This window comes from Suncus etruscus, chromosome 14 (genome assembly GCF_024139225.1).
Source record: "Suncus etruscus isolate mSunEtr1 chromosome 14, mSunEtr1.pri.cur, whole genome shotgun sequence".
Lineage (NCBI taxonomy): Eukaryota > Metazoa > Chordata > Mammalia > Eulipotyphla > Soricidae > Suncus > Suncus etruscus.
In genome coordinates, this window is record NC_064861.1 from 5,393,002 (window position 1) to 5,406,319 (window position 13,318).

Sequence of the window (13,318 nt, forward strand, 5' to 3'; positions counted from 1 at the left end):
ATGTTTACATACACAACAAGAATAACAACAATCTATCCTGGTGGGAATGTGGAACTCTGATTCACTGCTGGTGGGAATGCCGTCTAGTACAGCCTTTATGGAAAACAATATGGAGATTCTTCAAAACACTAGAAATTGAGCTCCCATATGATTAAGCTATACTGCTCTGAAGGATATACTCTAGAAACACAAAGTATAATTCAAAAATCACTTCTTTACACTTATATGCATTGCAGCACTATTTACAATAGCCAGACTCTGGAAACAACCAAGATGCCCTTCAACAGATGAATGGCTAAAGAAACTGTGGTACATATACATAATGGAAGATTATGCAGCCGTCAGGAGAGATGATGTCATGAAATTTTCCTATATATGAAATCTATTACACTGAGTAAAATAAGTCAGAGGAAAGAGAGACACACACAGAATAGTCTCTTACTCCTCTATGGGTTTTAAGAAAAATAAAAGACATTATTGTAATAATGCCCAGAGTTAATAGAGATGAGATGAGGGATGGAAGGACTGGCTCAGGATATAAAACTCATCACAAAGAATGATGAGTGCAGTTAGAGAAATAACTACACTAACAACAATGACAATGTCAATGAGTGAGAGAAGTAGAATGCCTGTCTCGAATATAGGTGGGGTGGGAGGAAGATTGGGGAAAACTGGTGATCGGAATGTTGCACTGGTGAAGGGGAGGGACTCTTTTTATGACTGAAACCCAGCTACAATCATGTTGTATCAAGGTGCTTAAATACAGTAATATTTTTAAAAGAGCTTATAAAATTAGAAAATGATCAACAAAAGAAACCAAAAATAGGTAGGTAGAAGGAAAGAGCAAAGCTTAGAGCAGAAATCAATGAAGTGGAAAAAAAATCCAAAAAAAATCAATGAAAGCAAAAGTTGGTTCTTTGGAAAAATAAACAAGAATAATAAACCGCTAGCAAAACTCACAAAGAAACAGAGCAAAAGAAACTTAATAAAGTGAATTAGAAATGAAAAGATCATTACAGACACTGCAAGATTAAAAGGGTAATCAGAGTCTACTTTGAGAAACTGTAACATAAAACATGAGAACCTGAAAGAAATGGGTAAGTTCTTGGACTCATAACCTTCCATGGTTAAACGTGGATGATCTAGCATATCTAAATAAAATCATCATTACTAAGGAAATTAAAATGGTAATCATGAAAAACAACAATAAAAAACAGTGTTGGCGTGCATGTGGGGCAAAAATGAACTCTTAATTCTTTCAGTAAACAGTATGGAGACTTCATCAAACAACAAGTAAATTTTCATAATTCCACTGGTAGCATATTCTTTGCATACAGAAGCCTGGTTTAATGCCCACCATTTGTTCCCTCAAGCACAGAGCCAAGAATAATCCACACAGGTAAGGCCCAAAGCCAAATAAAACAAAATAAGAAAGAACCTGAGTGTTTTCCTTAATATTTCATATATACTTGAGTGCTTCCTATAAGCTACCAATTGAAAGGTAGTGACTGAAATAATCTGGCCACTGGCCTGAGAATTTCTGACAATTTTGGTAGGTAGGAGCATAGAGCAGGTTTTATAAAAATTGAATGTACAGAAGGCAGACCACAAAGTGTTATAGGCTTTCTATCTGAATTTGGTCTTGTCCTCAAAGCACACGGACATGTCTTGCTTTGTCCGAGATTGTGTTTTCAATGAGTGGGATCAGAAAGCAACAGGCCAAAAGCTACGTACCTGGGTGTAGGGAGAAATGAAACTCGTGATGCACACCAGGCCTGCATCTGCAAACAGCTTCGCCACCTCGGCAATGCGCCGGACATTCTCTTCTCTGTCTTCAGGACTAAAGCCGAGGTTTTTATTCAGACCCTGACGAATATTATCGCCGTCCAAGGTGTAACACGGAATACCATGGCAAACCAAGTACTCCTCTAAAGCCATGCTCACTGTGGTCTTCCCAGCTCCAGACAAGCCTAAAACAGAACAGAGCAAACAGATTCCATATTTGGGACTGGAGTGATAATATAGCAGAGAGGGCATTTGCCTTGCATGTGGCTGACCCTGTTCAACCCCTAGCATCTCTCCTAGGGTCCCCTGAGCACTGCCAGGAGTAATAATCCCTGCTCACCTCCACGTGTGGTCCCAAAACAAAAAGAAACCAACCCAAACTCAACAAACAAAACGGATTCCACATCAAGGACAGCAATTCGGTAACAAATCGTTTTGATGAAAGTCTTAAATACAGTTATGATTCAAAGAATGTTCTGAAACACTGCTATGCAATACTCAAAGATTTACTTTTTAGCTATAAAACATGTTTTAGTGGCACTTGCCTATGCCCAAGAATAGAAATCACTGAGCTTCAAGAGCTTCTCACTTCAATAACTGCCATGTTGGACCCCTATTCACATTGTCCTATAGTTCCCACTATTCTAAAGCTGTGTATCGACTTCAAAATGCCTACACTCAAATTATTTCAAAAGGGGGAAGAGAAATGGCACATTTAAGTCAAATAATACTATCAAGCTACCTGTATATCCCAGGATCAACACCTTTTATTGAACACCATGATAAAGTCTAATGGTCTGATGGTTTTGAGAGAGATCACATAAGTAAACAAGCTAAGATAAATGGAAAAAATATCTGCTATGAAGATCAATATAATGTTTCCAATAAAACTTGTTTTAGAGGGGCCGGATAGATAGCGTGGAGGTAGGGCATTTGCCTTGCATGCAGAAGGACGGTGGTTCGAATCCCAGCATCCCATATGGTCCCCCGAGCCTGCCAGGAGTGATTTCTGATCATAAAGACAGGAGTAACCCCTGAGCGTTGTCGGGTGGAACCCAAAAAACAAAATCAAATAAAAAAACTTGTTGTAGAGTCAGGGAGCTCACTCTAAGGGTTAATGTGTGTGCTTCGTTTTCAGGACACCTGGACTCTTGGCACTCTCTGCCCACCCACCCCAAGAGCCTCCTCTGGAATGACCTCCAAGCAATGTCTGGCAGTAGTCCCTATGCATTACTGGTTGTGACCCAAAAGCCAAAAACGAGTTTTAAAATAAATAGAAGGATTTTCCAAAGATACTGCAGCAGAATTTCCTGCCAACGGGTGCTACTACAAGATGGCACTGCCCAGAGCAAGGCAGAAGCCAAGGCCAATCCCAGCCTTATCTACAGTGAAAAGAAGGAAGTTATGATTGGGAGGGAGGGGGACTGTGAGCTACAGGACTGTCTTTGGAAACTAAACCAGAAATACCTGGGAGTACCAGGCCACAAGTACATGGCAGAATGTGCATTACTCAGACCCAAAACACCAGCTGGGTCAACTCAGTTATTCATGCATGACCCACAGCAGCCAAGTCAGACCCAAAGGAAAATGCCCAGCAGGGCACTCCTGCACCCATAACCAACAAATGTAAAGTGAATTACAATGTGGTTTTACCCAACTGTGCCCTGGGAGAGGGTTATTAGGCTTATAAATGAAGACTGGAAACTGATTTTTATTCAACTAAGATACTTTTAGCTTGTTTGGTGCCAAATCTGGCAGAAGGGCTACCCCAACTCAGAGAAGGCGGGTAGAAGGGGGCCTGTCATGTGAATGCTCAAGGGACCATATAGTGGGACCATATGCAAGCACATACACAACACTTTCAGCAATTGTGATGGCCTCAATCAAAACTCTTACCCCAGCCCTCCAACAAAGCAAAAAGTAAAGCAAGTCAAGACTGTTGATAGGGGCCAAAGCAATAGCACAGCAGGTAGGAGTTTGCCTTACATGTGACTGACCTGGATTCCATTCCTGGCATTCCATTAGGTCCTCTGAGCCTACCAGGTGTGACTTCTGAGCACAGAGCCAGGAGAAACCTCTGAGCACGACTGAGTGACCCTCCCTCCACAATATATATATATATATTTGGTTTTGGGGTCATACCTGGCAGCGCTCAGGGGTTACTCCTGGCACTATGCTCAGAAATCGACCCTGACAGGCACGGGGGACCATATGGGATGCCGGGATTCTAACCACCATCCTTCTGCATGAAAGGCAAGCGCCTTACCTCCATGCTATCTCTCTGGCCCCAGACCTGTCTATTAATAAAACATAATCTAAAATAAAAGCAGAAAATGGGAACTGAAGGTTATTTTATCCTCAAGAGGAAAAATGTGTTAAGGGTCAGTAGTACTCATGTGGACATCTTACATTATTGGTGGAAGCATAAAGGGGTATACAATTCTCGTGGGTTGTTGAAGTAGAATATTAACACACTTTCTAGACTGAGAGTATACATGATCCAAGTTTCTATCAACTTCACTCCAAGTTCAAGTTTCTCTATAAAGGTTGTGACTGAAGCAAACTCGTTTTTCTCTGGTAACTATACCTGTGAGCCAAACAGTGCAGCCACGAAAACCACCTCTGGTCCCCACCACCTGCCCTCTCTTGTTCCTGCTGACATGGTGAGCTTGGTAGGTGACATTGGTCGCTCTCTGCATGCCCTGGAGAAAGAACAAACTCAAGTTCACAGTGGTCTTTACAGGAAACATGCACCTTTTGAACACGTGTAATCACATGACCCTAAAACAACATGCCAACAGCAATGGAAAGGATGAAAAATAACCAACTTTTTTTTTCCTTTAGCATGCCTAGCATGGTGGCCAGAGTGTTCATCTTTACAGTCACACAGGAATGCAGAACTTGTATTTCAACTGTGCTTAGTTGAAGAGGGCAGGCCTAAGACTATTAAATAACTTTCCCCAGGTCCTCTAAATGGGAATAGTGAACTATAGAGTCAACTTCTCATTCATTCAACCAGTATTTACAGAGACCTTTCCAAAACATCAAATTAACTTAGGGGGCTGGAGAGAGAGTACAGGGGTATTTGCCTTACATATGGCTGACCATCTCAGTTTGATCCCCAGCACCACACATAGTACTCACCTGAGCACCTCCAGAAGTGATTGCTGAGCACAGAGTAAGCCCTAAGTAAGCAATGACAGATGCGACCCCAAAACAAACAGAAAATCAACATCATAGGCTTTCTTCCCCAGGGAGTCATACCAGCAAAACTTAGTGGCAGGCTCAGAGAGCAGCTGTGTAAATCTGGGAATCTATACAATGTTGTGCTTAGCAAGGTAGAACAAAATGACCCCAGCATCATGCAAAGGAGGGGACACTAGAGTCTTAAGGGCTCCATAGAGTCATGAAAGGGCAAGCAGAGATAAAAATATGATTGTGTGATTATGTAGATGCTGGGCACTCTGAAAGTGGTCCTGATCAGACCCCTCTGGAGAGATCTGGGCCTGATCTGAGAAGCAGTCTAATCTCCTGTGGGTGTGGAAACTTGGGCACCTTTTCCTTAGGGAAACCAACAGGGAATCTGACTCTGGCTCTTGCCTTCATCCTCCACTGCTTACTGAGTGAGATGCAACTGGTGTTCTGTGGATTCCTCTAATTTGCTTGCTTCTACTCCTAGGTCAAGAAAGTTATAATGGCAACCAATAGACAGGTTGCAAGAAGGAGGACTCGAGTCCTCCAAACAATCATCTAGTCTGCTGGAGGCACACGGGCCTTTGGAGAAAGGATAGGACCAAAGGGTGAGCTATAAGCTGTGGAATGAAAGATGGCATCTCCCTGAAGGCTGCTCTCTTATCTACAAACTTAAAGTAGGTGGAAGGAAGGAAAACTCCTCCGTTTAGGCTCTCCGCAAGGTGTAAGGCTAGTCTACAACTGGTTTGTCCAGTCTCAGAAGTGTTAGGCTTTAGGCAGCTTTCACCCCAATAAAATCAAATTGCAATTAGATCAAATTGTTTAATGGCATGCAACTGACTTGATTCATTTCCCTTCAATGAAACCTTCCACATAATTGAGGAGGCCATGAGACTCTCACAGTGAACAGAAAGAGATGGTGAGGCCTCTTCACAGAAACACCAGGCTCCATCAAGCAGACTCCTTAATGCCCTGTGAGGAAAGGGGGTGTCACATCTGATTAGACCAGACCCCAAAAGTGAACTGCTTTTGTTCTCTCCATGTTTCTCTTATAAAACATAGGGGCCTGAGCAGTGGCGCAAATGGTAGGGTGTTTGCCTTGAAGGCGCTGACCTAGGGCGGACCTTGGTTCAACCCTTGCTTCCCATATAATCCCCCAAGCCAGGAGCGATTTCTGAGTGCATAGCCAGGAGTAACCCCTGAGCATCACCAGGTGTAGCCCAAAACAAAACAAAGCAAAATTTCTAAGCAAGTTTTCAATAAACACTATCTTGGAGAGGGAGAGAGGAAGGAAGGAGTGAAGGGAGGGAGGGAAGAAGGAAAGAGGAAGGAAGAAAGAGAGGGGGGAAGAGGTGGGAGGTAGGAAGGAAGTAAGGAAGGAAGGAAGGAAGGAAGGAAGGCAGGAAGGAAGGAAGGAAGGAAGGAAGGAAGGAAGGAAGGCAGGCAGGCAGGCAGGCAGGCAGGCAGGCAGGAAGGAAGGAAGGAAGGGAGGGAGGGAGGGAGGGAGGGAGGGAGGGAGGGAGGGAGGGAGGGAGGGAGGGAGGGAGGGAGGGAGGGAGGGAGGAAGGAGAGGAAGGAAGGAAGGAAAGAAGGGAGTGAGGGAGGTGAGGAAGGGAGGGAGGAAGGTGAGGAAGGAAGGAAGGAAAGAAGGGAGGGAGGAAGGGAGGGAGGGAGGAAGGGAGGGAGGGAGGGAGGAACGGAGGAAGGTGAGGAAGGAAGGAAGGTGAGGAAGGAAGGAAGGAAGGAAGGAAGGAAGGAAGGAAGGAAGGAAGGAAGGAAGGAAGGAAGGAAGGAAGGAAGGAAGGAAGGAAAAAAGGAAGGAAGAAGAGGAAGGAAGGAGAGGAAAGTGAGGAAGAAAGGAAGGAAGGAAGGAAGAAAGGAAGGAAGGAAGGAAGGAAGGAAGGAAGGAAGAGGAGGAAGGAAGGAAGGAAGGAAGGAAGGAGAGGAAGGAAGGAAGGAAGGAGAGGAAGGTGAGGAAGGAAGGAAGGAAGGAAGGAAGGAAGGAAGGAAGGAAGGAAGGAAGGAAGGAAGGAAGGAAGGAAGGAAGGAAGGAAGGAAGGAGAGGAAGGTGAGGAAGGAAGGAAGGAAGGAAGGAAGGAAGGAAGGAAGGAAGGAAGGAAGGAAGGAAGGAAGGAAGGAGAGGAAGGTGAGGAAGGAGAGGAAGGTGAGGAAGGAAGGAATGAAGGAGAGGAAGGTGAGGAAGGTGAGGAAGGAAGGAAGGTGAGGAAGGAAGGAAGGAAGGAAGGAAGGAAGGAAGGAAGGAAGGAAGGAAGGAAGGAAGGAAGGAAGGAAGGAAGGAAGGAAGGAAGGAAGGAAGGAAGGAAGGGGGAGGGAGGGAAGGAGGAAGAAAAGGCCTATCTATAAATACTTTATAACAGCAAAAGGCCTGCACTCCACTTCTGGGGTCACCTGTATCCTAGTTTGAAGCATGTAATTCCTTTCATTTTATGAGGTTGTCTCCTCTTTCTGGAAAAGCTTGCATCCTCACTTAAATGTGTTTTTGCCATCTCGTTTTTTTTTTAACAAAATTTCTTTGTTTCATGATGTCTTTTCCTAAAATTCCTTTATGCAAGAAAAGGCAAGGAACCTAGGAAAGTTGGATTTGGGGAGGACTGGCTTCTCTTGCACCTGAATAGCAGGGATTTCAGAGCCTTGACCCACAGAGGGGGCTGGCCCAGGTCTGCAAAACAGGGAGCCCACAGCTGCCAGGTCTCATAATAGGCTTCATAAGAAGGTAGACTTCTGCTCAGATGCTCAAACCTTCAGAAATGTCAGAAAAGGTGCAGTCCAAGTCTCAGGGTAAGGGGCCAGGGCGGTGCACACACTAACCTAAGATGGACCATGGTTCGCTCCTCGGCGTTCCATATGGTCCCCTAAGCCAGGAGCGATGTCTTTTTTTGAGTGAGGGGGCACACCAAATGTCGTTCAAAGGTTACTCCTGGCTATGCTCTCAGAAATCGCTGCTGGCTTGGGGGACCACATGGGACACCAGGGGAGAGAAGCGCCGTCCATCCTAAGCGTCATCGGATGTGGCCCAAAAACCAAAAACCAAATCCAAAAAAAAGTCTCAAGGTTAGATGGAGAAAGTGCAGGGCAGAATCTCATCTCTTCCTTCCTTCCTTCCTCTCTTCCTTCTTCCTTCTCTTCTCCTTCTCTTTCTTCTCTCTTTCTCTCTCTCTCTCTTTCTTCCTCCCTCTCACCCTCCCTCTCTCCCCCCTATATTGAAAATTCTTTTTTTGTGTGTGTGTGGTTTTGGGGTCACACCCGGCAGTGCTCAGGGGTTACTCCTTGCTCCATGCTCAGAAATTGCTCCTGGCAGGCACGGGGGACCATATGGGACACCAGGATTCGAACCGATGGCTTTCTGCATGAAAGGTAAACGCCTTATCTCCATGCTATCTCTCCGGCCCCGAAAATTCTTAAGTAAAGGCTAAAGAGATAGTACAGGGCTTAAAGCACTCTCCTTGCATGAGTGAACCAGTTTGATGCTGGCACCAGACTGGGTCTCCAAACAGTGTCAGGGATGTCTCTCAGCATAGGTACAGCCCTTGAGCAGTAGGGACATAGCCCAAACATATTCAAATTTTCTTTTAAAAATTTTAAAAATAGGGACTGGAGTGATAGCACAGCGGTAGGGCATTTGCCTTGCGCAAGGTTGACCAGGGAAGGACCCGGGTTCAATCCCTGGTATCCCATATGGTTTCCAAGCCTGCCAGGAGCGATTTCTAAGCACAGAGCCAGGAGTAACCCCTGAGCACCTTCAGGTGTGGCCAAAAAAAACAACAACAAAAAATTCTAAATAAAAATCTTAAGTCCAGCAAAACACAAACAATACATTTTAAGGTAATTCATTCCACTTCTACATTTGGGACTACTAAATGACAATCATTTGTGTTACGAGATGAACATCACAGGGTTTCAGATTGGTGATGGACAATTTCTGCACTTTCCACAAACTTCAGTACCCACTCAATGTCTCAAGCTCCTTTTCTGGCCCTCCTTAATTTTCATGTAGCTGCTTTATTTCACCCACTTCCCTTTGAGACAACTTAATTTCTCCTACGATGCCACTAAGGTAAGATCACGTCTGTGCGTTCATTATGATCTTAAGAGGGCAGAGAGATAGTACAACAGGTAGGTTCAACCACAGCACTGTATATGATCCCCTAAGCACCAGCTGAAGTTGCTCCTGAGCACTGCCAGATATAACCCCCAAAAGAAAACATTTAAGTAATTTTATGAAGAATTCTACACTTATAAGCGGGAAATCAAGGAACAGATACCAAATAGAATGCATAATCTAAGCCCAATGTCTATTTCCCACCCCACCAACTACCTTAGGCCTCCAAAGAGAATGCCTACTATGGACTAAATGGACTAAAATGGACTTGAAAAAGCCAGTTAGAACCAGTATGTCAGTAACACTGGAAAGACCTGCTAGGCGTCAGAAAGAGGGACTCCTTGCCATGAAGCAGAACCAAGTGACCACCCTGCCTGCTGCCTATGGTTTCATACTCTCCTGCCTGCACCACAGATCTAAGATTCTCCATCTGCTTTGTCTTAAAGGTAAGAAGATATTAAAACATTTATTACACTTGTACCTAAAACATCACTACCATATATGAAAGGTGCCTGGATTATCTCCAACTGAGGAGCGCTGAACTATAAGTTTCCAAGAAGTAAGAAATTAGCCTGAGACTGTGTGTGTGTGTGTGTGTGTGTGTGTGTGTGTGTGTGTGTGTGTGTGTGTGTGTGTGTGTGTGTGTGTGTGTGTGTGTGGTTTTTGGGTCACACCCGGCAGTGCTCAGGGATTATTCCTGGCTCCTGGCTTAGAAATTGCTCCTGGCAGGCACAGGGGAACATATGGGACACTGGGATTCGAACCGATGACCTCCTGCATGAAAGGCAAATGCCTTACCTCCATGCTATCTCTCCGGCCCCAGTCTGAGACTTTTTACTCATGCATTTTACCTTTGTGTTGTAGGATTCCTTCTAGAACCCAGGGATAAAAGAGAAGAAAAGCATTTTGGGGAAGAAGACACACTCTAAACAGGTACAGAAATAACAGACAGTGAAAGATCCAGGTTCCCACTATGGCTAAAACAGAGCATTCCCTACCCACAGAAAGACGGGGTGGGCAGGGTAGAGGCTGGGCAACCAGAGATGCCAATGTCTAGCCCAGAAGTTGAAATAAATTTAGGAAAATAAGAGCATGCAACAAAAACCTGTACTAGAATTTCCACAACAGCATAACTCATAGTATAGTCAGATAAAGAACTTAAATGTTCATCAATTGATGCATGGATAAACAAAATGTATATATGTAATCCATTAAATAGAAGTATGATTGAACTCTGAAAAGGAATGAAGATTGACACATGATCCAACATAGATGAATTTTGAAAAGATGCTGTTAAAGAAAAGTGACACAAAACCCTGAATACTATATGATTCTACTTGTGATCGAGTTTAGAATAGGTAAGTCCAGATGGAGCTCTGTGGTGGAACACCCTTCTTGCATGTGTGAGAGCCTGGGTTTGATCTCCAGCATGGCAAATCAATGAAAACAAATAGATTAGGAAAATCCAGAACATTTTGAGTTGTGAGGGGTCAGAGAGGAGGAAATACTACCTACAGGTACAAAGCTTCCTTTCGGGGTGATAAAAATAAAAATGTTCTAAGATCAGATTTCAAGGACAGCTTTCTAACTGTAAATATGCAAGAAATGATTAACTGTATACTTAAGGCAGGAAAGAAATGCAAGGAACAAAGAAACTAGAGAAGAAAATGAGAAGAATTCTAGATGCATCATCTAGAATTAGAAAACTGGCTGTCAGTTACTAGTGCCTATTATTTCTCTAAATTTTATTGTTAAAACTGAACAGGTGAATTATTCTCCCTTAGGAAAGAATATATCATAGAAATAGTAGCCACTTCTACAAATACCAGAAACTAACAGCTTTACTCTTCCTTTGAATAAATCACTAATTTGCTTTTAGAGCAATGTAAGGTGGGAATGTCTGTCCCTATTGCTGATGAAATAGGTATAAGTCCAGTGAACCTGAGTTCAATTCCTAGCACCACAGTTGGTCCCTGCGCCCTATCAGGAGTGATCCTTGCTCAGAGGAAGCCCTGAGCAGCGCTGGGTGTGGGCCCAAAACAAACAAGCCTGAGGTACCTCGGGGTGTCAGCGAAATACAGCAGGGAAGGCAAAACCAGTGAGAGGAAAGATGCCCCATTCACTTTCTGTTTGCTTTCCATGAACTGCCCCTTTCCTGGACTGAATGAACAGAAAAGACTCTTCTGTATTTTATTTTTAGCACCTGCTACCAGACACTCGTGGATAAAAAGCACTGACAAAGCAGGTGCTAAACATGTGATGGGAAAACAATAACAAGAACTTTAACAGTGTTCATGTACCAAGCATCCTAATAATTTAATCATATTTCTTGAACCCTGAGTACAGCCCTATCTGATTTGCAGTTATGTCCAAAATAAGGGATACTTTACTGTCCCATCCTTATTCACAGACATTGAGACACAGAAGGAACCACTAACATCCTCCAGATAATAGAAAATAAATAAAAATAAATCTGTAATGTGAATTGCACACCCAAGAAGCTGAGAGATTAAATGGGATTTTTTTTAAAAATGAATAACTAAAAAAATGTACATGAAGTCACATATATATATAATTCCCGAATCTGTTTTGTTTTGCTTTGCTCTTTGGTTTTTGAGCCACATCAGGTGGGGTGTTGAGGAAGGAGTCAGGGCTCCTTTGTGCTCCTTTGTGACCCTTAATAGGGTCAGTTTCTGACCCTATTAAGCCAGTCTTACTTTTCTTGGAGGGACAGATCCTCCTGGTAACAGGAACAGTAACAAGGATGTTTTCTAATCCATTATCTTCCCAACAGAGAAGCTCCACAGTATTATCAGACCAGTAACTTAGCAAAGAAATGGAGCACCAACTACCCAGTGGCATCAAAGCTGGAAGCAGAGAGCCCGGACCAGGAGGCCTACGCTCTTTCCACTGTCCTAATTCCCTTCCATCTCTGCCCCTCCTGATCACCCCAGGCGGAGTCCAACTCCCAGTCTCAAAGGGAAAAGGCCTCGCTTAGGGATTCTTTGTAATAACTAGCTGGGTAAATGAGTAAGTGTGAATGAATAGTTGCCTGAAACAGCTTCGCATTTCCTCTGCTTCCCCCAGGTAAATGATTTACTAGACTGTGTTCAAACCTCATCCTGTTGTACCGTAACATTTAAGAAAACAAAAGTTCCCCTAAATCCCAACCCACAGCAGTGTGCACCCACAAAGTGTTGGCCGAAGGCCGCTTGTGGCTGCCCAAGAGAAATGAAGGAAGTAGCCTTGGGAGCCGAGAGCACAGCAGCTGCTGCAGCTGGTCCTCCGAGCCGGCCTCATAGCCATGAGCCCTCCACACCTCGCAGCCTGCAAACCTCCGCGTCACGCGTCAGGCTCTGCGACTTTCCGTGGGGTCACAAAGAACCTCAGTCCGGCAGCCTGGGCTCCTGAATGGGCGCATTGTGGGCGGCCGCCTCGACGGACGGGAGGCTGGGGCGCGGAGGCGCCAGGCGCTGGGCTCCACGGAGCGCGATGACAGGCCTGGGAAAGGGGCAGGCAGGCCGTGCAGGCTCCTGCGCGGCCGCTTCTGCAGCCCGTCCAGGCCTGCGCGGATGCGGGCGGCTCCCCGCAGGAGGCTGCGCGCGGGATCCTGCAGCGAGGAGCAGCCGCTGGGCCCGGGCGTCTACGGCCACCACCCACCGCCCCAATGCAGGGCCCAGGCCCGGGTACCACCCCGGCTCTCGAGAGGATGCTCCGGACCAGCAGGGCCTCCTCGCGGACACTCACCCAGTTCTGCGCGCTGTTGCCCAGCTTGGCTTTCTTGCACAGGCTCCCGGGCCCCTCCATGGCCGGTGCAGAGCGCGCGCGGGCGTGCGGGGCCCAGAGCCCTCGGGTGCAGCGGCGGCAGAAAGCAGGGCGGGCGGGGCGGGCGGGGCGAGGGGCGTGGCCAGAGCCTCCGACGCGCGTGCGTGCGTGCGTGCGTGCGCGCGCCCGCCGGCCCGACTCCGCCCCCCGCGGTGAGCGACGTGGGCGAGGCCGAACGAGAAGCCGAGGCGGCCGGCAGGGGCGGGGCTTCGCGACCGCGCACGACGTGGCTCTCCCCCGTAATTAGAGAAGGGGCGGGGCCTAGCTGGGTTGTCATGGAAACCGCCCGGGCGGCTCCGGGCTGCGCAGGCGCAGAGGGGGACGGGGAAGACGAGATCTCAGCTTTGCTATAGTTTATAGACTATAGGGTTAGGTTATAGTATAAAGTGTGTGTGT

At 45.8% G+C, this 13,318-nt stretch overlaps 1 protein-coding gene across 1 annotated transcript in view; it reads right to left on the reverse strand.

Moving 5' to 3' along the window:
* Positions 1-12,964, reverse strand: part of PAPSS1 (3'-phosphoadenosine 5'-phosphosulfate synthase 1) — a 56,672-nt gene extending 43,708 nt beyond the window's left edge. Inside the window, exons 1-3 of the mRNA XM_049786907.1 lie at positions 12,845-12,964; positions 4,373-4,487; positions 1,735-1,970 (exon numbers count right to left, since the gene is read on the reverse strand). Of these exons, the coding sequence (XP_049642864.1) occupies positions 1,735-1,970; positions 4,373-4,487; positions 12,845-12,904 (411 nt within the window). The 5' untranslated portion in view covers positions 12,905-12,964. The remainder of the gene's footprint in view (positions 1-1,734; positions 1,971-4,372; positions 4,488-12,844) is intronic.
* Between the last annotated feature and the right edge of the window lie 354 nt (positions 12,965-13,318).